Source organism: Eschscholzia californica, unplaced genomic scaffold (genome assembly GCF_041429995.1).
Source record: "Eschscholzia californica isolate CP2 unplaced genomic scaffold, dmEscCali1.0.p SCAF_6, whole genome shotgun sequence".
Taxonomy (NCBI): Eukaryota; Viridiplantae; Streptophyta; class Magnoliopsida; order Ranunculales; family Papaveraceae; genus Eschscholzia; species Eschscholzia californica.
The window spans coordinates 36,028,999-36,055,286 of NW_028238483.1; the positions used below are offsets into that span (position 1 = coordinate 36,028,999).

The 26,288-nt window shown below is 38.7% G+C and overlaps 2 protein-coding genes across 3 annotated transcripts; both read left to right on the forward strand.

The window, feature by feature from the left end:
- Positions 1 to 1,101: 1,101 nt before the first annotated feature.
- On the forward strand, positions 1,102 to 9,296 carry POL (Protein phosphatase 2C family protein). 2 transcript variants are annotated; one of them, XM_086650930.1, is made up of 5 exons: positions 1,102 to 1,936; positions 2,139 to 4,492; positions 6,573 to 6,686; positions 8,697 to 8,961; positions 9,080 to 9,296. In XM_086650930.1, exons 2-5 carry the CDS (start codon positions 2,273 to 2,275, stop codon positions 9,193 to 9,195), a joined length of 2,715 nt encoding a protein of 904 aa, XP_086507056.1. In that variant the 5' UTR covers positions 1,102 to 1,936; positions 2,139 to 2,272; the 3' UTR covers positions 9,196 to 9,296. The 2 variants fall into 2 exon arrangements, with proteins under 2 accessions (XP_086507056.1, XP_086507055.1); XM_086650929.1 differs by having other exon boundaries at positions 1,103 to 4,492.
- A 2,126-nt stretch (positions 9,297 to 11,422) lies between these two features.
- On the forward strand, positions 11,423 to 26,288 carry LOC147534187 (uncharacterized). The gene is made up of 19 exons (XM_086650104.1): positions 11,423 to 11,595; positions 12,015 to 12,326; positions 12,493 to 13,263; positions 13,380 to 13,462; positions 14,056 to 14,122; positions 14,261 to 14,381; positions 15,437 to 16,982; positions 17,521 to 17,551; positions 18,034 to 18,318; positions 19,095 to 19,676; positions 19,843 to 20,073; positions 20,190 to 20,800; positions 21,391 to 21,457; positions 21,576 to 21,633; positions 22,957 to 23,101; positions 23,212 to 23,328; positions 23,463 to 23,640; positions 23,921 to 23,983; positions 25,217 to 26,288. Exons 1-19 carry the CDS (start codon positions 11,577 to 11,579, stop codon positions 25,921 to 25,923), a joined length of 5,994 nt encoding a protein of 1,997 aa, XP_086506230.1. The 5' UTR covers positions 11,423 to 11,576; the 3' UTR covers positions 25,924 to 26,288.

The window sequence follows — 26,288 nt, forward strand, 5'->3', positions numbered from 1 at the left end:
TGATTAAATAATTAACTCAACATCAGTTTGACTTTATTGTTTGACACTTCTCTTTCTTTTATTTCTTTTTGTTTTTTTTAAGAGTTTTCTTGCCTTTATCTTTTTATACTATTCAACAAAAGCTCTTAGCTGTTGTGAAGTACTAAAATCCACTTTGGTGGGGTATTATAATGGCCCATCTCTCTCTCTCTCTCTTACGCTGACTAGGGTTCCAATTTTACTGTTATTTGAAAATAAAAACGAATTACAATTCTTGAAATATATGATTTTGACTTAAACTCTGAATGTAAGGTTGTACTAAATTACAATTATACTTTGGATCTGAGTTCAAACAATTCAATCATGTGATAATGCCTTGGGTATCATCTATGTGTTACATTGACAATTGAGACGGGATATTATATTGTATATTAGATTAATACGGAAATCTTTTGACTGGAACGACTTTGATAGATTGAAATATGAGCCCACCATAGGTCTAGTCAAACTTGTATTTATCAAGAAACAATCTTTCTTTATTAAAGATAATTTCTGTATGTACTTATATACCATCAAGAAGTGATCAACAACATTAACAAGTGATCAAAACTTGGAAATGTTTCTTAAAGTGAAGATATGTATATATCTTTATTGTGTGTGTTTAACTCAATTTGTTGACATCAATTTCCTTGGAAACACCCCATCTTTTCTTTAGTTCCCATTTTACTTTTCCTGGTTTTATTCCCTTTGAATGCCTTTCACACTTCTTTGAAATGACTAGTAAATCTCTCCATAAAACTATATGAGAGCTCAATTTGGGGCTACCAAGATGACCTGAGTCCACTAATGTGCCACTAGGCATATATGACTATTCATATTACTATGAGAGTGCAGATAAAGAGAGTGATAAAAAATGATGCTACAAGAAATTTTTCGAACTCATATAACTAAAAGTAATAAGCCTTCAACCCAATTTATATTTTTTATTCATTTCAAGGACAAGTTATATTTCGTTTGGTTAAAAATCTATACATTTGTATGTCGTTTAGTTAAAAATTCAAATATTTGTGTTTTGTTTGGTAAATTTTTTTTATACAATACAATCATTGTAAATATTTCTTCGAACCATTTTGCAACCAATTATAATGTTTCTGCAACCAGTTCCAACCCTTTCGCGACTAGTTACAAATTACAAAAATACAGAGCACATCAAAATACATACATGACTAAAAATATGTGCTCCATCTTTAATGATGTATGGATTAATTTAGATCTATTTATTTGTTATGGGGAATAGTTGTTTGGCAATGGATTGACACAAACAAAATTTCCAATATTGGTGAGTAATGTCAAAAAGATTCTTGATGCTTCTCACAAATTCAGTAGGATAAAGATGGAGGTGGTGGTGGTGGGTAGAAGTAGAACTAGGGAAGAACAGTGGTTATTTACTGACTCCAACAGCAACTACATCAACAATACCACCAATCATTCAAAATTAATAATAAGAAAAACCCAAATGTTAACTATTCCAACTTTTCAACTTTTACCCTCCCAAACCATTTGAAAACCCTAAGAAATACTCTCTCTCTCTCTCTTTCCTTGATGAACTCAACTTATTAGATTCATCATCATCATCAGACTATAACCCATTAAAAAAAGAGACAAAAGAAAGAAGAACCCCCCTTACCCTCATTTTCTCGTATTTCTCCCCCCATAGTCTCTGACCTCAATTTATCTCCCCTTTCATTGAAAAATTCATCTGGGTTTTTCTTAACTTTGATTCTCTGCATTTGGGTTGTCTTTAGTTTTCTCATCTGGGTATCTCTCAGAGTTGTATAAATCTACTTCCTTTCTTTGTTTCAGAAGCTTCAATCCAGTACCAGTTAATCAGATCTGCTATTTTGGGTTTCCTGATCCAAAGCTCCATACATGTTTTTATGATCGACAAAAATGGAAGGTTAGCAAAGGGTTTTTAGTTCTTTTGTTTTCATCAACTTTTCTTTTAATCCTTTCCTTTTATATTTCTAGTTAGTAAAATGAATCAGTAAGAGTTGTTTAGAGTGATGGGTACTACTTGGGTTGAAGAACATTTATTGTTTGTTTCCTTTGTTGGATATTTGATGATTTTAGTCTGAGATATTAGTGATGCCCGGTTACAGGAAAATTCACAAGGTGGAGGAGGTCATTGGGTTTTCATTGTTGGGTTTAAGCTCTTTCCTTTTTTACTCACTCATGTTTGAGAATCATAGAAACCCTCCATTTCAGAGGTCACCTAGCTAGTGATTAATCATTCATGGGAAACAGCACTTCCCGTGTAGTTGGGTGCTTCGTGCCCACTGATAGTGGAAAAGGTGCTGTTGATTTAGACTTTTTAGAGCCTTTGGATGAAGGATTAGGACATTCCTTTTGTTATGTTAGGCAAGCGATTCTTGAGTCACCGGATATCACCCCCTTTAACTCCGAGAGGTTCACATTAGATTCAAGCACACTTGATTCTGAAACGTTGAGTGGGTCATTTCGACGTGAAATTGTAGAAGATCAGTTGGGTTTACAGCGACCCAACAAGAGTTTCCCTGAGAGTTCATTTAAGACTATTTCAGGGGCTTCAGTCAGTGCCAATGTCTCCACGGCTCGGTCTGGAAGTTATAATGCACTTTTGGCTAGTGATGCCCAAGAGCCTGCAGCAGCGTTTGAGAGCACTTCCTCATTTGCGGCAGTCCCATTACAACCCGTTCCTCGTGGGTCTGGACCTCTGAATGGCTTCATGTCAGGACCTCTAGAGAGAGGGTATGCTTCAGGTCCTCTGGAAAAAGGAGGTGGATTTATGTCAGGACCAATTGAGAAAGGGGGTTTCATGTCCGGTCCTCTGGACACTGCAGATGAAACCAACTTCTCGGCTCCATTAGGACATAGTCGCAGAGGACCAGGTTTCAGGCGGACTGTGAGGAGCATGAGTGGGCCAATGAAAAATGCCCTCACTAGGACGTTCTCAAGACATTCCATGGGGCGTGGTTGGATTCACCGGTTTTTCTTGCATCCAGTGACACAGTTTGTTTGGCACCCTAAGGAATCAAAATGCCGATCAGAAGCCCAACAGCAGTGTGTGGAATTGGGTCCATCAGAAGGGGATTATAGAAACACCCGTGACTTGCAATGGGCTCATGGAAAAGCCGGTGAAGACAGGGTTCATGTTGTGCTGTCTGAAGAGCAAGGATGGTTATTTATTGGAATATATGATGGGTTTAGTGGTCCAGATGCACCTGAGTTTCTCATGAACCATCTTTACAAGGCAATAGATAAAGAATTAGAAGGATTGCTGTGGGATTATGAGGATGCAGCTGTAAGTAATCCATCGAACTCTGAATTTGTTAGTGATGCCAATGCTGGCCAATTGGGGTGCAGAGAAGAGGAGCTTCAGAATTCTCAATTGGGTGAAGAGGTTCTTCATGGTGATACAGAAGAGCCCCTTGGTCCAGGAACTGTGGATATTCCAATATCTAGTGATGAGGTAGTTCAGGCCGCAAGAGGAGATAATGGTAACTCACGAGGAAAACCAAATTTCCTATTCACTGAAGATATTCCTGCTTCAACTGAAAACTTGAGTGGTCAAGGTAGGAGAAGCAAACGACTTTACGAGCTACTTCAGATGGACCTTTCAGATGGAGAAGGATCTACTTCAATGTCAGAAGCTGGTTGCCAAGGAGAAGGGTTGTCGGATTTGCAGCCAAGTTTAGATGGCATGGATCCTAGGAAAACCTTCACAGAATCACAAGTTATGTCATGCTCAGCTAACCCTAAACAAGACACTTCTAGCTGCTCAGCTACAGATGCCAACGGCGGAGGTACTGCTGAGGCACAAAGTAGGACAGGTACAGCTGATTCTTTTTCTGATTCAGGCCAACGGCGTAATACAAAGAAGTCCCTCATTGCTTCGAGAATAAGACAGATGTATAGAAAGCAGAAGTCCTTGCATAAAAAACTATTTCCTTGGAGTTACGATTGGCATAGAGAAGAAACGTGTGCTGACGATAGAACTGTGGAGCCATCAGGACCAATTAGAAGATGCAAGTCAGGACTAGTTGAGCCTGATGTGGTTCTGAGAGCAATGAGTCGAGCTCTTGAAAACACTGAGGTGGCTTACATGGATATGGTTGACAGTTCCCTTGATAGTAATCCAGAGCTGGCTCTGATGGGCTCATGTGTTCTAGTAATGTTGATGAAGGATCAGGATGTTTATGTTATGAATCTCGGTGATAGTCGTGTTATCTTGGCACAAGAGAGGCAGATTGATTTTCATCCGAATGCGGACCTTGTGAAGGATGATACTAGGCCTTGGAATAGGTCTAGGGAATCACTTGTGCGCGTTGAGCTGGACAGGATATCAGAAGAATCTCCGATACATAATCATAACAGCCAGGTTAACAATATCAACAAAAGCAGAGACATCTCCTTGTTTAGATTAAAGATGAGGGCAATTCAGCTTTCAACGGATCACAACACACGTGTTGAGGAGGTATATATTTTTCCCTTCTCCTTTTCCGTTTCCCTAAAAGGTTTAATGAATATAGTCTATAACATTTCCTTTTATTCAATTTGATGGATTTTTTTTAGTTTGTCTTGTTTCCCGATTTTTTGCAAGGTACTACTGTGTTGATTCTGGTAGTTCTTTTCATCCTTCCATCCTATGTGATACGGATACTCCTTTTTAGTATTTCAGATACTTAGATACTTGGAAAGTCATAGAGGACACTAGGACACTCTAGTCAGATTAGTAGGTATCACATGAGATTTTATATGTATATCTTGAGTGAACTTGCACTCAGTCCTAGTAGGACCATAAAATACTATAGGTTGACTTCTTCTGTTCCTTGTAACAATGGTTGGTCTAAAAGTTAAAAATTGAAGTAAAAAATGAAGTATCTATTAACTATTAGAAGAAAACAAATGCATTCGTCCCTATGCTCGTATTGGCGTTTTTCAACTAGTCATATCCGACATCTCATACCAGTGATGTCCATGTCACATTGCTTTTATGTAATATAACTCATGCATATCGATGTATGATTAGGACATTAGGTAAGTTATTAGTATCATAGAATGCAATTTGTTATCTTATTTATAGACGGTTAATATTGCGACACATTCTGTTGTATTTCAATTATTTATTGTGATTCAAGTGAACATTAGTAAAGCTGCTTCATTGATTCGATTCATTGTGTTACTAGTATTATTTTGACGGGTTTGTATGAAGTTTCAAACTATCATGAATCGTATCATTACCCTAGGTCTGTTAGTTTGGAGGAAATAATAAACATATCCAATTAAATAAGGGGAAGGAACTAAGGATGCCTTGCCCAATCTAAAAGTGTCCAATTTTAAGTGGTAGAAAGCTTTGGAAGAGAAACCATCATAAATTCAAGACAACGATCTTCCTGTGGGCCTCAAGGTTCAATGAGCTAGCGAGTTTCGCTTTCTGGGTTTTTTTCTAACAAATTGAGACGTGATTTTTGATAACGACACGTTAGTTGTAAAAGCAAAGGGGAACATAGCCTCTCACGATTTTGTGAAGGAAGGGTGTTACGTATTAGTCAGATGAGTATAATTTGCGTCACAACTTGTTGAACTGTTTATTGCTTTTTGTTGAAAAAGAAAACCGATCTAAATGGAGATGATCCAAGGCTGATTGTGGTTTTGAATATTCTCCTTACTGTGAACTGATCACCCTCATTAAAAATCACCATAACTTAACAAGTTGGTTTGAAGGGCAACATGTTATTTCCGCTCATTGCTAGTTTTCTTCTTGATCCCTTCAATGTTTGACCTGGTTCCAACATACTCACTTCTTATTATTGTTTTCAAAAAATTCCAACTTTACATATTATCTATCCAAACGTCAAACTTTAGGAATCTAATGCTCCCTTTTGACGTTAGTTTCATAGAGACATGAATGATGGATGTACTCGTAAATGGCCTCAGGCCTTTTTTTTAGTCCTCATATGTTAGGCTGAAAAGTCGACCGTCCTATCTAACTCCATCTATCTTTAGAAGTACATCATTTCCTGGCAGTGAATCATTTCCTTGCCTCTACCAAAACTGTTGCTGTTTTACCTCCTATGATTTCAGCGGGGGAACTTAGAAAATGAGACTTTTTACTGCTTAAAACATTTTTGATATTTTAAATTCCAGTAGAGGTCACAAGCTTGGATTGTGAGGGCATGGTATATAGGCTAACTGGTGTGTGTATTGTGACGGAGTTGGACAGTATCAGATTAATGTACTTGTTTTATTTGAAATGTGATAAATTGGAAGTGTTAGTAAGAAATGATGGTGGAACATATTCACTGAAAGTTTATTTAGGTGAGTGGTTGGGGCGAAGGGCGTCTAGAGTGGAGATGTCAATAAGCTGCTATGCAGTTGAGTGTAACATACTAGGGAGGTGTTCTATTCCGATGCTAACATTGTCAAGCAGTCAAGCTTGTATTATGTTCTGTCGGATACATTTGCAATGAAACATGAGAGCAACAATAAAAAAGTATACATTTTACCGAATACGAAGGCAATGGTGGTGACCTACTGTTCATTGAATTCTGCAGGAAGTTATGAGGATACGAGCAGAACATAGTGATGATAATGAAGCTATCTTGAATGATAGAGTGAAGGGGCAGTTGAACGTCACTAGAGCATTTGGTGCTGCATTTCTCAAGGAGGTTAGTGAAATTTATATCGTTAGCCTTTTTAAGCAGTTATTTTGACGCTTTTATGAAAGCTTTGAGAGAGGTTTATGATCTTTTAGATGGAGCTAAAACAGAACTAGAATTCTCTAAAGTTGAAGTCTAAACTCTTTTGAGATAAATTTAAACAATATATATATATATATAAACTTTGTAAGAAAGAGTTCAAAACCTAACAAAACTCCTAGACCTCTTTCCTAGGATATCTAATACTCTTAAGACTTTTCTTTTTCAACAATAACATAACAAAAAAGCAAAGAATGACACAATCTATTAAAAGCAATAACAAATTCGAAAAAATGAGAATTGATAATAATATAATAAAGCAACAAGTACGTAATTCGAAGCAAAAAAGCAAATAATAATATCAAGAAAATGTGAACTCTTCAATTATGTGGTGAAGTCTCATGGCAGTGCCTGTAAATCAAGAAATAAATTTTCTGTGGTCTTCCCAAACATTTCCGTCTTCACTTTCAAAACTCTGTTACCTACCTCTCTAGGTTTTCAACGTGAAAGTAAAACCTCCTCAATTTTATCAAGCTTCCCCTGTGAAGAATTGAGATTTCGATGATGAAGAACAAATCAAGGGAAACGGAAAAGAAATCGATAAGAAACCAAACAGAAAATGAAGAAAAAGATGAAGGTGGGATGTTTTTTACTTTAAGTTTTCGATGGATTATATAGATAACTAGATTTCAGTGATTCAAAAATGAAACTATTGAATATTCTTTTCTTCGAGTTTTAAATTTCAATAAATTCATTTTGCATGTTCAAATATATTCATCTTATTTTTTAACTTTTTTGAAACTTGCTTTTGAGAAAATTTCGGAGCATGTCGGTCAGAACTTTCATGAAATAGTTGTAATCTATATTTCCTGCACCTATTTTGGTCGAGGAATAAAATGTCGGCCGAAAATCCGAAATATTTCGGAAGCTCAGGTTAGTTGCACGATGAGTAGCTTGCTACTGCATTGTGAAGGATTTCCACCGACATGAGTCGAAATTTCGTCAAAATCAGTTTTCAGGTTTTAAACCATTTGAAAATCAGATGAAAAGGTACAAATTAAGTAGGAAAAGTGAAACTATTGTGATTAGAAAATAAAAAAAAATAAAGGATTCTTCAATTATTTCATTTTTCATCATTGAAATCGAGTAATATATAAAATCCAGACTCTATAAAACTGAAAATAAGAACATGCCTTCAACTTTATGTTCATTTTCTGGTTTCTTTCTTCTTTATCTTTCTTGATTTCTTTTCGATTTCACTTGATTTCTTCTTCACCACTGAAACCCCAAGAAGATTTGATCAAATTTGAGGAGATCACGAATATTATTCAATTTACATCCCCCTGTCGTGACTGTGTAGGTGGATACTGTTCAATTTACATCCCCCCGTCGTAACTGTATAAGTGAATATTATTCATCTTACATCCCCCTATCATAACTGTATAAGTGGATATTATTCAATTTACACCCCTCTCACACAACACAAATGTGTGATTGCTGATACCCCCTCAAACTAACAGATAATGTTAAAAATCCGTTAACCAAATTTTGTAAAGTTTCCACACTAACCCTTTTCCATTTTCTGGCCGACCAAAATGGAGGGCTGCATAAATCCAGTAAGCCCCTCAACTTGAGATTTAGAGGAAGACCACACTAGCTGTGAGGTATGTTTGGCTGCATGAGTAGCTCCGGCTTTGGGTTGCTATATGGTTGGTCCTACATACAGCATGTAGAATTTGCTCGTTTGCACCGTTCACTTGCTTGTGAAAAATAGTCTTTTTTCAGTATAATCATTCCCCTTCCCCCCTTCATTTTTGATGAATATACCTAACTTGTTAAGCTTCTATTATGCAATGACCCGTAAAGCTTAGGACGTATTTTATGTATGGTAATATTGTGGAACTGTCACGTCTGCCATAAAATGATGAAATCATGTTACCAATAAAACCTTACCTTTTTTTGGTTTGCATTTGAGGACAGCCAAGGTATAATGAAGCGTTGCTGGAGATGTTTCGAATCGATTACACAGGGAATGCACCTTATATTAGCCGCATCCCTTCTATCCTTCACCACCGTCTTTGTTCAACTGACCGTTTCTTGGTTCTTTCCTCTGACGGGCTTTACCAGTACTTCAGTAACGAGGAAGTTGTTTCCCATGTTGCATGGTTTATTGAAAACGTTCCTGAAGGTGATCCTGCACAGTACCTCATTGCCGAGCTTCTCTTTCGTGCTGCCAAAAAAAATGGTAACCATTATAAATTTACCTTTTCTTTTTTCAAATATCATAAACTCAACCAATATGGATTCTACAATGATGCTACTAGCCATTTTGATCTATCTGCATTTGTAATTTGTTATTGCAGGAATGGATTTTCACGAGTTGCTTGATATTCCTCATGGAGATCGCCGGAAATACCATGATGATGTTTCAGTTATGGTGGTTTCACTGGAGGGAAGAATTTGGAGATCTTCAGGCTAAGTTAATGTTGATGTGGATCATCAGAAGTCTTGCCCTTCAAAGGGAACAATTTTCAATCAAATTAGTAAAAAGAAAAACATCCATATGGTTTCCTCTCTTCATCTCTCCTGCTAATGGCGTTTCTTTTGAAATTATAACCTAAATTACCATGAGCCGCCTCCGACCAGACCATCCTAATTAGGTGCGTTTTAGGGTCTCAAAATTGGTCAAGACACAATTAAGCTATGGCTTTTTCTCACCCAAGCCAGTGTTTTTGTGAAGACTGTTTCGATCATTCTTTCTAAATCACCTAGAGTGCCTTCTTGGGTCCATGCCTCCATGGGGTACCACGTCAAGTGGACACCCACTTCGTTGGAGGAAGGTGAAGCGCTATACAGAGTAACAAATTACTGTGCCTGAACTCCAGTGCCAGGGAAATTATGTAGTTTGAAACAGATGAAAGATTAGTTCTTTAAAGAAGTTTTGAGAGAAGAAAAAGTTCATAGGTCAAATTGGAGCTACATTGTATGAGAACGTATCATCTATCTTCAGGCCTACCGCAACTCTGGGTGATATTGCCAAGACCCAGTGACATGATATAGGTACGGTAGTACCTGCATGGAAGGGGAAGAGAAAGCAACCAACTTGCTTCTCATTCTGTCAAAATATACAAATTTGGCCTTCTACCCCTGAGAACACTAGAGTACTAGACGCAAATTTGGAATTTTTACACATTGAAGGGCACGCTTGGGGTTTTCACTCATCCGCTCTTTCGGTGATCGCTAACCCCAAGAAAAATCTAGTAGTGTTTCAAAACTAAGATAAACAAGCAGTCAGAGATGCTAAAATGTCCGAGCACAAGAGATACTATCAAGGTATCAATGTTTTTTTTATCCCACCCCTCCCAGACGTGAGGCGGTAGTTAGAGTATCACAAACCCACCACCTTTGGGGTTGCCATTAGGCAAAGCATTTTTTCCATCTTTTCTATCTTGAACTAGCTTCATTGCTAAAGAGAGATGCTAGTATAGACTGAGTCCAGATAGGAGCGATTGGCTTTAGTAAATGAGCTTTTAACAAGACCAGCTTGAAGAGAGTAACTTACGCAGCAGTACTGGAAGCAAGCAACTCCTCAAGGAAGTACGGGAAGAAAACCAAAGTCTTTTTTTGCATAAACCCCGTCATTTCAATGCAAAAGCAAGAGACAGATACGACTGGGTAGGACTGATTTGCTGCGGCTTTGGGGAATAAAAAAAGTATTATGGGAAATAAAAATTTAGTCAATAAATCAGGGGAATACTTTTTTTTTCTAGTCCAAAAATTGACTTGATCAAACATTACCCCCAATCGTCATCTTCTCTCTTCCTCTCTCTCTCTCTATCTATTTCTCCCATAGCTCTCTCCCACTGTCTCTCACCATCTCTTCTCTTATTCTTTCCCTCTTCTTCTCTTAGTCTTTCTCTCTCGCTTGATTCCTCATTGTCTCTCTTACCATCTATCACTATTACTCTCGCTATCTATGTCTCTCGTCCCCATTGTTTCTCTCTCAATCTCTTATTGTTTCCTAATCGAACTCTCATTGTTCCTCTCCCTCTCTCAAACGGACATTGTTCCAACAAATGGAAGTGTTCCCTTCGTCCGAACCTGACATCGAGGAGCGTTTCTCGTGAGACCCTCCTCGAGAATTTTGTGACCATGACCATTTCGTGGCTACAAAACATTTTGTATACGTTTTACAAAACGTTTCGTGACCATAACCAAACTCATTCTTACCACAAGCATTTAATAATATGGCTGTGATTTGTCATTACGTGCGACTATCTCCACTATAGAAAGAGGGAAAGAAAGCGTAGACACCCTTTGACCTGATGAAGGATTTCATGGCCAAAAACCTTTTGTTGTGACAAAGTTTTTCATAGAAAACCGTCGTCCATATCGAAGGGTTTTGAACCTTTTGTCATCGTCTTGGAAGAACCCCAGTCGACGAAAACTCCTAGAGAGAGAGAAAGAAGTGAAGAAAAAAATTTAGATATAGAAAGAGGAAAGGTATCCGTATCTCAGTGGACAACCCAAAATTTTTTTCCCACCATAATTTTTTTCAAAAGGGGCAGCCTAAATTTAATTCCAAAATTATTACAATATTGCGTATGAATTTTTTTTTTTTTTTGTTAAGAAAATATTGCGTATGATTTTGAAGGAAGGTAGCTTTGGATGTAAGCCAATTGAAACACCGCCCCCAACCCTTCCTTGGCGCCTATTTATAACGTACTCACTCCACTCTCTCTCTCTCTCCTCACAGCTCCTCTCTTTCTCTCTCTAGGCTTCGTACTCCCCCTTCCTCCACTCTGTAGATTTCAAGAATCTCTTTCGGAGGAGGGTCTTCTTGTTTGACGAATCGAAACAATGTCCGGTTCAACTAGTCGTAAGTTATCTCAATCCCCACCCCCAAACTACTTCTTTCTTGATTTCATTTTCTGATTCGATTTTCTGCTGAATCTTCTTTGATTTGATTAGTCTTTTGGGATTCAGTTTCTTATGGTTTTGTTACTTTTCAATTATTATTGTTCTTTAAGAAATATCATATGTTGAAGATCTCCTTGCTTGGATACATAGCGTAGTTTGTATACATTAGGTTTTGTTCTTCTTTGGTTACCTTTTTCTTTTCTAGTTTGAGGGTCTTCATGTGTAATCTAGGTTTATTTTAGCAAATTATTAGGTTTTGTTCTTCTTATTATGTTGAATTGAATCACACAAAGAAAATGTCTCTGTTTATTGCTGATGAAGTATACCTCTGTTTTGTTCTTACTGACCAGATGAAGTTTTTGTGTTGTGATATAACAGATTTTGGGCAGTCGTCAAATAGCCCATCTAAGTCGTCAGTCTTTGCACAGATCAACAGTGCTAGTAACAATCCTTTTGCACCCATACCGTTCGGGAGTCCAAACCCCTCTGGTTCTCAATCAGGGGATTCCATTTTAGGCGGCACGTCGAATGGTCTATTTGGAGCACCTCAAGCACCTACTCCAACATTTGGCTCATCCTCATCATCATTTAGCTTTGGCTCGAGCCCAGCAATTGGCCAATCAACTTCTGTAATTGGTATTGGTTCAACCCCATCACCATCTCCCTTTGGAGCCCAAAGTTCTGCAATTGGTAAGTTATCTTCTCCTTCTGTGCTCTAGTAGTCTATCAACTAGTAAATTTGAAGGACGTTAAAACAGACACCTGATATACTTTTGACTATTGAATTTTGATTTCCCTTCTATAAATTCAAGCAATGCATGTTGACTCGTCTTCCTATTATTTGTTTGTTCTGCAGGTTCCCAGACTACAACACCTACATATGGAACCACCACTTTTGGGCAGTCATCTTTTGGTGGACAACAACGTGGGGGAATCAGAGTAGCGGCTTACAGTTGTTGTGGTACTCAAGCTGCTGGGAAGCTTGAATCCATTTCGGCTATGCCAGTGTACAAAGATAAAACCCATGAAGAGTTAAGGTGGGAAGATTACCAGTTTGGAGATAAGGGGCAGTCATCTTCTGGTGGACAACAACGTGGGGGAAGCAGAGTAGCAACTTACACTCCTACGGCTGAGCAATATGGGGCTTGTGGTAGTCAAGCTGCTGGGAAGCCCATATCGGCTATGCCAGTGTGCAAAAATAAAAGCCATGAAGAGTTAAGGTGGGAAAATTACCAGTTTGGAGACAAGGGGAAGTCATCTTTTGGTGGACAACAATGTGGGGGAAGCAGAGTAGCGACTTACACTCCTACGGCGGAGCAATATTGGGGTTGTGGTACTCAAGCTGCTGGGAAGCTTGAATCCATATCGGCTATGCCAGTGTACAAAAATAAAAGCCATGAAGAGTTAAGGTGGGAAGATCACCAGTTTGGAGATAAGGGGCAGTCATCTTTTGGTGGACAACAACGTGGGGGAAGCAGCGTAACGGCTTACACTCCTACGGCTGAGCAATATTGGGGTTGTGGTACTCAAGCTGCTGGGAAGCTTGAATCCATATCGGCTATGCCAGTGTACAAAAATAAAAGCCATGAAGAGTTAAGGTGGGAAGATTACCAGTTGGGAGATAAGGGTAAGTATGCTTGAGTATTCAAATAAATCGAGGATTTCTTACTTGTTGTTCATATATGTTACTTCATTGACGTGTCAGCAGTTATTTTGTTCTTAATGTTTGATTTGAAAATGTAGGTGTGCCAAATCCTGCTGGTCAATCTGCAGCTGCAGGGAGTGGCGTAGGAGCTTCTGCTCCATCAGTATTTGGTCAAACAACTGTAAGCTCTCTTCTGATTGCATCTGTTCATTACATTTTTCTTAGTTCTTATAGTGACTTTTATGTTGTAAGCTAAGATGAAATCTAAGGTATCATGGGGTATTTGCAGTCCCAATGAGAAATTTAGTTATTGTTACTTTGTTAGCAGTTGAAAATTTTCTTTTTTGAGTTATATGATTAAACCAAAGAAGAAAAATGAACTGTACAAACTACTTTAGGTTCTTTAAAATGCAAACCTAAAGTGGGCGGTCTAAATCTGCCAAGACATAAAAAATTACGATGTACAAATAAACGCCTCCCGTGAAATAAAATACTATGAAAGCGTAAATGCGTAATCCGTTGCTCAAAAAGATGGTCTTTTGTCATGGTAAACAACATTTGGGTGTTTAGATTGCTGATTCAACATCTGCTTGTGTGTTTTTGAAGATTGTCTTGGTAGCATTTTGTGTTAGGTGCCAAGTTCGAGATAATCTGTCTTTGCTCCTCACGGGTGCTGGAGCACTATTTTTTTACTTACGCAATTTTCCTTTGAAAAGATAGGTTGCATGTTCCTTATATTTGGTTTTGATAATTTCTCTTTCTACGCCTTTTCAGTCAACACAACCTGCTCAAACAGGGGATTCTTTATGCGGTAACTTTGGTCAGACACAACAGACACCAGGTATCTTAATTGTAGTTAATATTCCACTTGTTGTATGTTGACATTATTCAAGCTTATTTTTTTAGTCCTTCATTCTCATCTTTACCATCCCATGTTGCTATTTACGTTACTGACAGTTCTGTTCTCGTGCAATTTCAGCACCTACAGGCGGTTTTGCGGGCGGATCAAGTCTTTTTGGTTTGGGTGCATTTGGACAGTCGTGTCTACCATTTCTTTGCTTTCGCCATTTGCTTTCCAACCTTCGGAAATTATTTGACTAGTTGAAATGCGCTATGCCGTTCAAAGTGGATTGGTTGCTATTGGTGGCCAGCACGTAGTCTGACTCTTTTTTTCTTTTTCATTTTCTTGAATATTTGATTTAATAAAATTTTCATTGTTTTTGCTTCCTCCTTTTAGCTGTATAGAAAGTTACATTGTTTAGAAGTACAGTTAAAGTCGGAATACCTGATACTATTTTTGTTTGAAACATTGAGTGAATACAATTTTTTGTTTTTTACAAGCATTCTCTGTAGCTATGCCATGATGAACGGCACCTTGTAGCTAATCTGCGATGTATGTATAAATGCCCCAAGAGTTTGTGAAGCTCGTCACTGTGAAGTGTTTAACCCAATCCACACCTTATGACCAAGAAAAACTATCATCACAGCGTCCTTTCAAAAAAAAAATTTCTTGTGTTCGTGTTCCTCTCACTCTCGATCTTCATCTCTTTTCCATCTCCATCTTCCTTCTGAAACTTAACTGCAGTCAATGCTAAAGAGTTGTCGTCAACTGGGGTTATTCCCCTTCAACGGGAAGACCGTTTTTGAAGGATTTCTCGGTCAGAAATCTTTCGTGGTTGACAAAGGGTTTTAACAGAAAACCTTCGTCGGTATTGAGGGGTTTTGGACCCTCTCCGTTGTCAGGGAAGGGGAAAAACCCGCGCCAACTCAGAGAGAGAGAGAACGAAAAAATTTAGATATAGAAAGAGAAGTACCTGATTTTTTTAAAGGTCGTGGCTAATCCCAAATTTTGTTTCCCACCATAATTTTTTTCTAAAGGGGCAGCCTAAATTGTTTTTTTTTTTTAGGTTTGAATGTCGTCTGTCCGAAATTTGGTCGGCCGACGACCCCTGCCGGAGAAAATGATGATGTGGCGTGATAGTTGAGTTGGCAGAGAGAGAAAATAAGATGGAGGAGAGAGAGTTGAAAATTACTCTTGGTTAACAGAAAAGTTCAAGAAAACATTGGCAGGATGGAAGCAAGGTCTAATTTCACAAGCAGGAAGGACAGTTCTTATTAAATCTGTCCTAAGTTCATACTGTACTTATGCTTTTAGTTATCATCGCATTCCAAAAACAACTATCAATAACCTAGAGAGGGAAGAAAGATGTTTTTGGTGGGGACATGATGTGGAAAATCACAAATTACATTTCATTAGGTGGGACATCTTAACTTCTCCAAAAAAATTTGGTGGGCTAGGTATTAGGAAATTAGCAGAGGTCAATGAATCGATGTTAGCTAAGATGGCATGGAGAATTCTAACAAATAAAGATGCAATGTGGGTTCAAACATTAAAAGCCAAATACCTTACTACTGATAATTTCTGGGATGTACCAATCAAAAACTCCAACTCCCACTTCTGGAAATCCATGTTACATATCAGAGAGGTATTAAAAGCAAATTGTTGTTGGCAAATAGGTAATGGAAAGGAGGTGAAGGTTGACAAAGATCCCTGGTTATTGGATATGCCACATAAAAGACCTCAACTGATCAAAACTCTTCTAAATTATATTAATATAGTCTCGGATTTACTAATATCAGGAACAAATAAGTGGAATCAAGCAATACTTAGTGAATATTTTGATCAAGATAGTATTAATGCAATCAACAGTATATACATCCCTATCATAAATGAAATAGATAGACTCATGTGGTGTCCAACCAAACAAGGTAAGTTCTCTACTAAGTCTTATTATTCATTAATTACTTCTCCTCCTGTTTTACCAGATACCTTAAGGAATTTTCCATGGAAAAAGCTATGGAACAAAAAGAATATGGATCCTAAAATTCAAGAATTTATCTGGAAACTCATTCATAATGGAGTGGCTACTTTGGACAATATCAACAGAAGAATGCATCATATTAATCCTTATTGCAAGCTATGTAATATCCAAGAAGTAGAAAATATAACTCACTTATTTGGTACTTGCCCTACTTTTATTAACCTTATTAGTATTACTAATGATGTAGATCTGTTACAGCTAGGGTTAGATCCCATTATAAATCTACAGGATATACTAAATAAAGGTAATGAAGCAAATGAGGTATGGTACAAATTTACTTATCTGCTTTGGATCTGGTGGAAGCATCGAAATGAGTTGCATTTTAGGGACAAAAGCATCGAGTTAGAGAGGGTTTGGTTGCTGATGAAGATAGAGTTAAATCGAAACCCTAACCTTATGATTCCGGCTCAAAATGAAGCTTATCAACATATTCAAACCTGGATCCCACCATTGTTTGGTGGCTTCAAAGTGAATGTAGATGGAGCTTTTAGATCTGAAGGAGCTTCGGCAGCGGCTATGGTAAGAGATTCGAATGGGGTAACATTGAGAACAAGTGCAGTAAGATTTCCTCCCATTTCGGCGCTTCACAGCGAGATGAAAGCATTCGGATTAGGGTTACAAATGGTGGAGGAATTACTATTATTTGAAGCTGAGATCGAAGGGGATTCTAGGGTTATGATTACCCTCTTAACTGAAGTCTCACCCACAATACCTTGGAGGATGAAACATGAAGTGGAACTTATTCTGGCAAAAGCTAGAGAGTACCGGGTCACTTTCAATTATTGTACGCGAAATGCCAATAATGCCCCTCATGAATTGGCATATGGAATCCTAGTCCCGGGTTCTCTTTAATTAATTAGTGATGTTAATTCAATCGTTACTTGTTGTAATGAATATTATGATTAATGGAATCACCTGTTCAAAAAAAAAAAAAAAAAAAAAAAACTGAAAGTTAAAGATAACAGAAAAAATGGGTCATACGAAAATTATTGCTAAAGTAGGGGGTCAGACAGGAAGCTAGTCACAAAGTTAGGGGCCATTTGGGAAATAACCCAAAAAGAAATAACTCAAATACAATATTGTCTGCCATGAGTCCATGATTTTGAAGGAAGGTAGCGTTAGGGTCTGTTCAGCGTAGCGTTGGATGTAAGCCAATCGTGTTTAGAGAAACACCGCCCCCAACCCAAACCCTTCCTTGGTATTTATAACATACTGACTCCTCTCTCTCTTCCCAGCTCCCCTCTTTCTCTCTCTAGGCTTCGTACTTCCCCTTCCCCTCTCTCTCTATCTCTCTCTAATAATATCCTCCACTCTGTGGATTCAAGAATCTCTTTCGGAGGAGGGCCTTCTTGTTTGACGAATCGAAACGATGTTCGGTTCAACTAGTCGTAAGTTATCTCTATCTATCCCCCAACCTACTTCTTCTTGATTTCATTTTCTGATTCGATTTTCTTTTTCTGCTGAATCTTCTTTTGATTTGATTATTCTTTAGGGATTCAGTTTCTTATGGTTTTGTTACTTTTCAATTATTATTATTCTTTAAGAATAATCACTTGTGATTCATGGAATGAAAAAAGATCTCTTCGCTTGGATTTTTAAGATCTTCTCTCTTTATCCTATCTGTTTTGTGCTGATTCACAGCGTAATTTCTGTACATTAGGTTGTGTTCTTTTTAATAACCTAGGTTTGAGGGTCTTCGTTTGTAATCTAGGTTTAGTTTAGCAAATTATTAGTTTTCAACCCCCAGGGTTTAATAGTTGTTATGTGTTGAATTGAATCACACAAAGAAAATGTCTCCTTTCATTGCCGATGAAGTATACCTATGTTTTGTTCTTACTGACCAGAAGAAGTTTTTGTTGTGATATAACAGCTTTTGGGCAGTCGTCAAATAGCCCGTTTGGGTCGCAGTCAGTCTTTGGGCAGACCAACAATCCTACTAACAATCCTTTTGCACCCAAACCGTTCGGGAGTCCGAACCCCTTTGGTTCTCAATCAGGGGGTTCCATTTTCGGTGGCACATCAACTGGTGTATTTGGAGCACCTCAAGCATCTACTCCAACATTTGGCTCATCCTCGTCACCAGCTTTCGGAAGTTCAACTCCTGCATTCGGTGCGTCGACTCCAGCTTTTGGCAGTGGCTCATCCTCATTTGGTGGTATGTTCTTTGTCTCAAAGATTTTGTTAGTATTTTCCTTATAATTGTCCCCATCTTTTGAACCACTTTACTATCTGGTCTTATGTTCTGGTGCACCTTCTTTAGCCCCAATATAAATTGCTTCACTCTTCCAAGTATGTGGCAAAACTCAAAACTAGAAATGTTAGATAAAATATTGCACTTCTTGTGTGATATCCTTGGTTGATTACTTTAACACACTGATATTATGTGGTTATATCCGATGCTACAGTTTCCATCGATAACAATGTCCAACATGAAAGAGACCAAGTTGTGCAATTCATGATGTTCTCACTGATTTTAGTTTGACATGTGGGTACTGGGTCGAGACCATGTCATTTGAACATTTCCTTATTTATGTATATATACCTATATATATAGGCGGGTGAGTTTGAGTTGGAAACACATTTCTTAGAGCAGTAGATACTGCACCAAACAAGTTGGTCACTATGAGGTCCTGAGGGTTTTATGTGTCACACTATACTTCCCAGCTCTGATAATGTTCAGTTTCACTCTGAAAATGATTAAGATATTATTTCTTTTTCTGAAGGGTAAAGAATTTGGAAATTACAATTTTGGGAAGAAAATGTTAGTTACCCAGTAACTTTATATATTCATATATTTTCTCTCTAATGGGGACTACTAACCCTGCTTCTTGTTGTCTACTTTTTTCTTAATCCATGCAGATAGTTGATTCGTTGATGGGTTCTTGAGAGGTTTTTGACAGTTGATTTTTTTTTTCTTTTGCTCTTTAATAGGATCTTCTCTCTTTGGGCAGCAGAAGCCTGCTTTTGGAGGATTCGGGTCTACTCCTAGTCAATCAAGTCCGTTTGGGAGCACATTTCAACAACCACAAACACAAGCAGCATTTGGAAGCAATCTATTTGGTTCGTCAACACCTTTTGGTGGTGCTAGTCAACCTGCGTTTGGTGCTAGTAGCAGTCCTGCTTTTGGAGCAACAAGTTCTCCGGCTTTTGGTGCTACCACCACTCCGGCCTTTGGTGCTGCAAGTACCCCAGCTTTTGGGTCTACAACAACTCCAGCATTTGGTAGCACGGGCTCAGCTTTTGGTGTATCGAGTGCACCGGCATTTGGATCTGGGGGCACATTTGGGGCTTCCAGCAATCCTGCTTTTGGTGCTTCAAGCACTTCTGCGTTCGGAACTTCAAGCACTCCTGCTTTTGGATCTTCTGCAACTCCTGCTTTTGGTGCACCGACTACCCCATCATTTAGCTTTGGCTCAAGCCCAGCATTTGGCCAATCAACTTCTGTATTTGGTAGTAGCCCTTTTGGTTCAACCCCATCACCATCTCCCTTTGGAGCCCAAAGTTCTGCATTTGGTAAGTTATCTTCTCCTTCTGTGCTCTGGTAGTCTATCAACTAGTAAATTTGAAAGATGTTATATTAGACATCTGATATAATTTTGACTATTGAATTTTGATTTCCCTTCTATAAGTTCAAGCAATGCATGTTGACTCGTCTTCCTATTATTTGTTTGTTCTGCAGGTTCCCAGACTACAACACCGACATTTGGAACCACCACTTTTGGGCAGTCATCTTTTGGTGGCCAACAACGTGGGGGAAGCAGAGTAGCGGCTTACACTCCTACGGCTGAGCAAGATGGGGCTACTGGTACTCAAGCTGCTGGGAAGCTTGAATCCATATCGGCTATGCCGGTGTACAAAGATAAAAGCCATGAAGAGTTAAGGTGGGAAGATTACCAGTTGGGAGATAAGGGTAAGTATGCTTGAGTATTCAAATAAATCGAGGATTTCTTTCTTGTTGTTGATATATGTTACTTCATTGACGTGTCAGCAGTTATTTTGTTCTTAATGTTTGATTTGAAAATGTAGGTGGGCCAAATCCTGCTGGTCAATCTGCTGCTGCAGGGAGTGGCATAGGAACTTCTGCTCCATCAAACCCTTTTGGTACTTCATTTAATCAATCATCCCCTAATCCCTTTTCAAGTACCACTGCGTCCAACCCATTTGCTGCAAAAACACCAGCCTTCAATAATCCTTCATCCACTTCTAGTTTTTCCTCATCCCCATTTGGTGCGTCATCAGCAGCAAATCCTTTTGGAACAACTAATCCATCACCCGCGCCCTTTGGTGCAGCCGCCAATCCTTTTGGAGGGACTAGCACTTCTACATCTATTTTCGGTGCACCCAACACATCATCAGCATTTCAGTCCTCACCCTCGCCTTTTGGCACTTCTTCAGCTTCTGGGACGACTTCAACTTTTGGTGGTAACACCCAGACAGCTGGTTTGTTCCAGACAACATCTACACTTACGCAACAGAATAGCACAGGTGGTTTTGGACAGACTACTTCGCCCTTTGGACAGAACGCCACTCCTTCCTTTACTCAGTCCAACTTGTTCAGTACACCTTCAACTAATTTTGGTGGTAACTTGTTCAATTCAACGCCAGCCGCCAACAATTCAATATTTGGTCAAACAACTGTAAGCTCTCTTCTGATTGCATCTGTCCATTACATTTTTCTTAGTTTTTATAGTTGACTTTTATGTTGTAAGCTAAGATGAAATCTAAGGTATCATGGCATATTTGCAGTCCTAATGAGAAATTTACTTTATTATTAGCAGTTGAAGTTTTTCTTTTTTGAGTTATATGATTGAAGTAAAGAAGAAGAATGAAGTGTACAACTTACTTCAGGTTCTTTAAAATGCAAACCTGCAGTGGGCGGTCTAAATCTGCCAAGACATAACCAAAATTACAATGTATGAATAAACGCCTCCCGTGAAATAAAATACTAGGAAAGCGTAAATGCGTAATCCATTGCTAAAAAAAATGGTCTTCTGTCGTGGTAAACAACATTTGGGTGTTCAGGATTGTTGATTCAACATCTGCTTGTGTGTTTTTGAAGATTATCTTGGTAGCATTTTGTGTTAGGTGCCAAGTTCGAGATAATCTGTCTTTGCTCCTCACGGGTGCTGGAGCACTGTTTATTTTGCTTACGCAATTTTCCTTTAAAAGATAGGTTACATGTTCTTTATATTTGGTTTTGATAATTTCTCTTTCAACGTCTTTTCAGTCAACACAACCTACTCAAACAGGGGGTTCTTTATTCGGTAACTTTGGTCAGACACAACAGACACCAGGTATCTTAATTCTGATCTTTACCTTCCCATGATTATTTGTTTTTGTCCTTCATTCTGATCTTTAGCTTCCCATGTTGCTATTTACGTTACTGACAGTTCTGTTCTTGTGCAATTTCAGCACCTACAGGCGGGTTTGGCGGATCAAGTCTTTTTGGTCAGGGTGCATTTGGACAGTCGTATGTACCATTTATGTGCTTTTGCATTATGACTTTCCACCCTTTCTGAAATTATTTGACTAGTTGAAATACGCTATATGGCGTTGAAAGTGGATTGGTTGCTATTGGCGGCCAGCACGTAGTCTGACACTTTTTTTTTTCTTTTTCTTGAATATTTGACTTGTTAAATGTTTCATTGTTTGTGCTTCCTCTTTTTAGTTATATAGTAAGTATTATCGATTAGAAGAATACCTGTGCACAAAAGTTATACATTTGTTTGAAACTGTGAGTGAATACAATTTTTTGTTTTTTACAAGCATTTTCTGTAGCTATGCCATGATGAACGGCACCTTGTAGCTAATCTGCATGTATGTATAAATGGCCCAATAGTTTGTGAAGCTCGTCACTGTATCAGATGATTGATATTGTTTACCGATGGTCTCTTTGTCTTGACGGTAGATTTACTCTTTGTTGGCCAAATTGCCCAGAAAATTGTGTGAAGTAAACATCTCCAGTGCTCTTTTCTTTCCTGTGGCCATCACGTGACACCGTTGTGGTACCAAATATTTGACCGAGCGTGTGATAGTCCAGGAGGTCTTGAAAGAGGATAAATAGTAGCCACACACTTCTGATGAGATTGAGGAATGCCGTATGAGATGGTGGACTGACTCCAAGTCTTGTTTGCACAAGATGCATTTAATCACTGTCGTTGATTCTCGCTTGCTTAGGTTGTCAATAGTTGGATTTTTTGAAGTCCCGCTCCAAGAATTTGATCCTTGCTAGAATCTTGTTACCTTAAATCACATTGCTTGCCTCCCTGGGCCCTCTTTGATTGCTGGATAAAGATAACTAGCAAGATTTTATTGAAAAACTATTGTCGTCTGTGTCGGTCCACACCCTTCCATCCTCTTCCTGCTCCAAAGAAGCTTCTCCTAGAACCTGCAAGAAATTCACAAAAATATCTATTTCCTAGTCATTAGGTTATGCCTAAAGCTTACCTCTTAAATTGATACTGTCCTCCCATCTATGATAGCAACCAAGAACTGAGACATCTTTGTTGTTAGCCAGTGGAAAGAGATTTGAGAATTCTGTCTTCGAAGATCGTAGCGTACACCAAGTGTGGTTCCCATATAGAGTGTTGTTCCCAAAACCTCTTATGATTTTCTTTTAGGTAATTGATCAGAAAGTACCTTCTTTTACCCTTGGTACTGTTTCTAGTAATTGTAAATCATACCATTGGCTAACAGCGTTTTTTGCAAGAAGAGAGGCAGAAACTTTGTTCGTTATTTCTTTGTAATTTCATTGGGTATACTGGTAATGTTTAACTATTCGATATATGAACAGGACTGCTAATCAGAGTGGTGCCGTGGCAGTGCAGCCGGCACCTGTTGCTACAAATCCTTTTGGGACTCTTCCTGCAATGCCTCAAATTTCTATTGCTCGTGCGGGATCCAGTCCTTCTATTCAGTATGGAATTTCTAACATGCCTGTAAGTTTTACTAATGTATTTCATTTTCTGTTGCCTTCTATGTGTAAGATAGAAGTACTTGTTTCGTGAAGAGGTTTTATTTGAGCTTCTGTTGGTCTTATTCTTTACAGGTCGCCGACAAGCCTGCTCCTGTCAGAGTTTCCTCCTTGTTGACTTCTAGACACCTATCTCAGAGAAGGATTAGGTTACCGGCAAGGAAGTACCATCCTAAAAAGGACGGTTCCAGGGTAAGAATGGGTCTCTATCCCCTCTTGTCGCATGAGTGTGATTTTAATCCTTCGACAGGATCCCGCTTAATTTTTTTGAATTATTGTTCTTTCCTTAGTTTTAAGCTGACCGTTGCTTTTTAATTGTGTTGCAGGTGCCATTTTTTAGTGATGATGAAGAAGCAGCTAGTACACCAAAAGCTGATGCTCTTTTTATTCCAAGAGAGAATCCAAGAGCCTTGGTTATACGCCCCACAGAACAGTGGGCCTCAAGGTCTGTTGTCGAGAAATCTGTTCTCCCAAGAGACACTAATACCTCTGTGCATGAAAATGGTAAGCTCTTCTCTGGCTGGCAATGTGGCAATTAAGACACATTCTTAACTTCAATCATGGATGGACTGATGCTGATAATTTGCCTATACAAGATTGCTCTCAATGTACTGAAGCAGTTATCTTGGGAGTTGTCTCTGTATCTTTGGTAGTGCCGTAGTGCTATTGTTTTGTGACTCGTATGGCATCATTGTCATGCATAAATAGGTTTCTTCATTGTCTTGGGTAGGCAAATGTGTTTTATCTGTTTGTCTATATACTGACCTGGTGGTTTCTGATTCAGGTAAGATCTCTGGAAAGGAGATAGGCCCTGGTTTAAATGGCTCTAATGATCAGCAGAAAGATAGTAAGTCCATGCACTTATTTTTATTCATCAGAAACCTCCAACCCCGATTTATGATCTATCTGTAAGGGCTTAATTCAAAGTTAAAAAAAAGATTGTGGAAGAGGGAAGTATACTTCGTATTGGAAGTGAGCAATATGATTTTGCTGAATGTCATTGGCAAGTGTTACTAACTTCCTCTATCAGAAACAGTATTAAAACCATTCCGTTCCAATGTTCAATTAATACTCCTATATGCAAAGAAAAACGTATTGACAATCTAGTGATGTTTAGGAATTTAAAAAATTAATGCATATATACATCGATACAATTCTTAATCAAATTTCTTAGGACAACATACCATTTGTTGTTGAAAGTTTAAAGTGAGATGTCAGCATTATGGTGTTCCAATTATTTTGTGCAGATAATACAAATCAGTTTTACATATTAAGTATACAACATTACAGTTGCATATACGATAATATTTCCAGTTCCTTTTATTTTTGAACTTTGAATGAATATATTAAAGGAAAAAAACTATGTACAAGGGATTGGGGGAGAACTTGGTACACGTCTCACGACATCCAAGTCTCCCAGTTGACAGCTACCTCTAGGAAAGATACAATTTCGTATTTATCTATTTTCCTAATCCAAGAGTATATGGTTCCTTTAATATCTTCTACATCTATAGTCGTGTTGAGGTTCTTTTCCTTGAAGATTTTATTGTTCCTGGCGCCCCAAATGTTCCAAATGATGGATGCTGGAACCAGCTGCCACACCTCTTTCCTGTTCTTCCTCTTGCATAGGCCATCGCATTGGATAATCATGTGGTTCACTGAGTTGGGGAAACACCACTGAGTAGATGAGGAGTTGGCAAAAAAGTTCCAAATGTTTAATGCCACCTTACAATGGAGGAAGAGGTGATCAAGCGTTTCCTCCTCGCATAGGATGCACCTGTTTGGGATTTGGAAACCTCTTCGTTTCAGGGCGTCCACAGTTGGAATGATGTGTGGCTTCTTTTGGATGATGTGAAGCATAATTGATCAATCTAGATCCATATATAGATGTATGATGTATCTGATATCTACCATCCCATTTGCCATCTTGTTTATGTTTTCCTCTCATGGGGATGTAGAAATGGAGGGGCTTTGGACACTTGCAAATCCATGTATTTTGCTGCATCTATTTGTATTTCTTTTGTCATCAATCTTTCCTAATTCCTCTCCTTTGTGCATCTTATTCTTATCTTAAATGCAGAGAATAATCCAGCTGAAAATGGCAACGATAAGGAGCGGGTTGGACCTACCAAACATAACCAGAAAGCTAATGGGATCCACGAAGATCATTCTGCTCAAAAGGGAGACTCCTACATTACACTGACTGGGCACAGAGCTGGTGAGGCAGCCATTGTATACGAACACGGCGCTGACATTGAGGCTCTGATGCCTAAACTGAGGCACTCCGATTACTACACTGAGCCTCGAGTTCAAGAACTGGCAGCTAAGGAGAGGGCAGAGCCAGGGTTCTGCCGCCGTGTGAAAGACTTTGTTGTCGGAAGACATGGGTTTGGTAGCATTAAGTTCATGGGAGAGACAGATGTTAGGAGACTTGATCTCGAGGGTCTTGTGCAGTTCAACAACAGAGAAGTAATTGTGTACATGGACGAGGGGAAGAAGCCGCCAGTAGGGCAAGGGCTTAACAAGCCGGCAGAGGTGACTCTCCTGAACATCAAGTGCTTTGACAAGAAAACAGGAACACAATACACAGAGGGGCCGAAGATTGAGAAGTACAAGGAGATGTTAATGAAAAAAGCAAGAGACCAAGGTGCTGAGTTTGTGTCGTACGATCCATTAAAGGGAGAATGGAAGTTCAAGGTCAACCACTTCAGTTGTTACAAACTCGACGATGAAGAAGCAGCAGCTGATTTGATGGGATTAGGCGTCTCTCTGGTTGCTGATAATTGATTTATTTGAGGGCTGTCGTTGTTAATCGGTGGGGGTTAGAAAGTGAGCCTGTGGTCGACAAAGTTATAATTCCAGTCTTTTTCGGTGGGTCTGTAAAGAGAGTGGAATGTCGAAGAAACGTACTGCTCTGACTGCATCCAATACTTGGTGTATTTGTTGTTGTGAATTTGGTTTTGGTTTGGTTTTTAGAGTTGACGGTTTGCTCTGATTCTATGGGTCTGAATTTGGGAGGGCAATATCATTTTATTTTAACGTCTCTTGGTGGTCCTATAGAATTGAAATTACAGGTAAAGTCTATAGTTGTTGGGTGCAATTTGGTATCTATACGTTTTGAACAACCTTAATGAAAAATTACGAAGTTTGTT

What these genes read in the sequence shown, in the direction of transcription:
- POL (XM_086650930.1), top strand. Translation starts at nt 2,273, where the DNA reads ATGGGAAACAGCACTTCCCGTGTAGTTGGGTGCTTCGTGCCCACTGAT. An exon ending in ACAACACACGTGTTGAGGAG is followed by an intron (nt 4,493 to 6,572) that starts GTATATATTTTT and finishes TGAATTCTGCAG; the next exon opens with GAAGTTATGAGGATACGAGC. An exon ending in GTGCTGCATTTCTCAAGGAG is followed by an intron (nt 6,687 to 8,696) that starts GTTAGTGAAATT and finishes ATTTGAGGACAG; the next exon opens with CCAAGGTATAATGAAGCGTT.
- LOC147534187 (XM_086650104.1), top strand. An exon ending in AGCCCAAAGTTCTGCATTTG is followed by an intron (nt 19,677 to 19,842) that starts GTAAGTTATCTT and finishes TTTGTTCTGCAG; the next exon opens with GTTCCCAGACTACAACACCG. An exon ending in CAATATTTGGTCAAACAACT is followed by an intron (nt 20,801 to 21,390) that starts GTAAGCTCTCTT and finishes ACGTCTTTTCAG; the next exon opens with TCAACACAACCTACTCAAAC.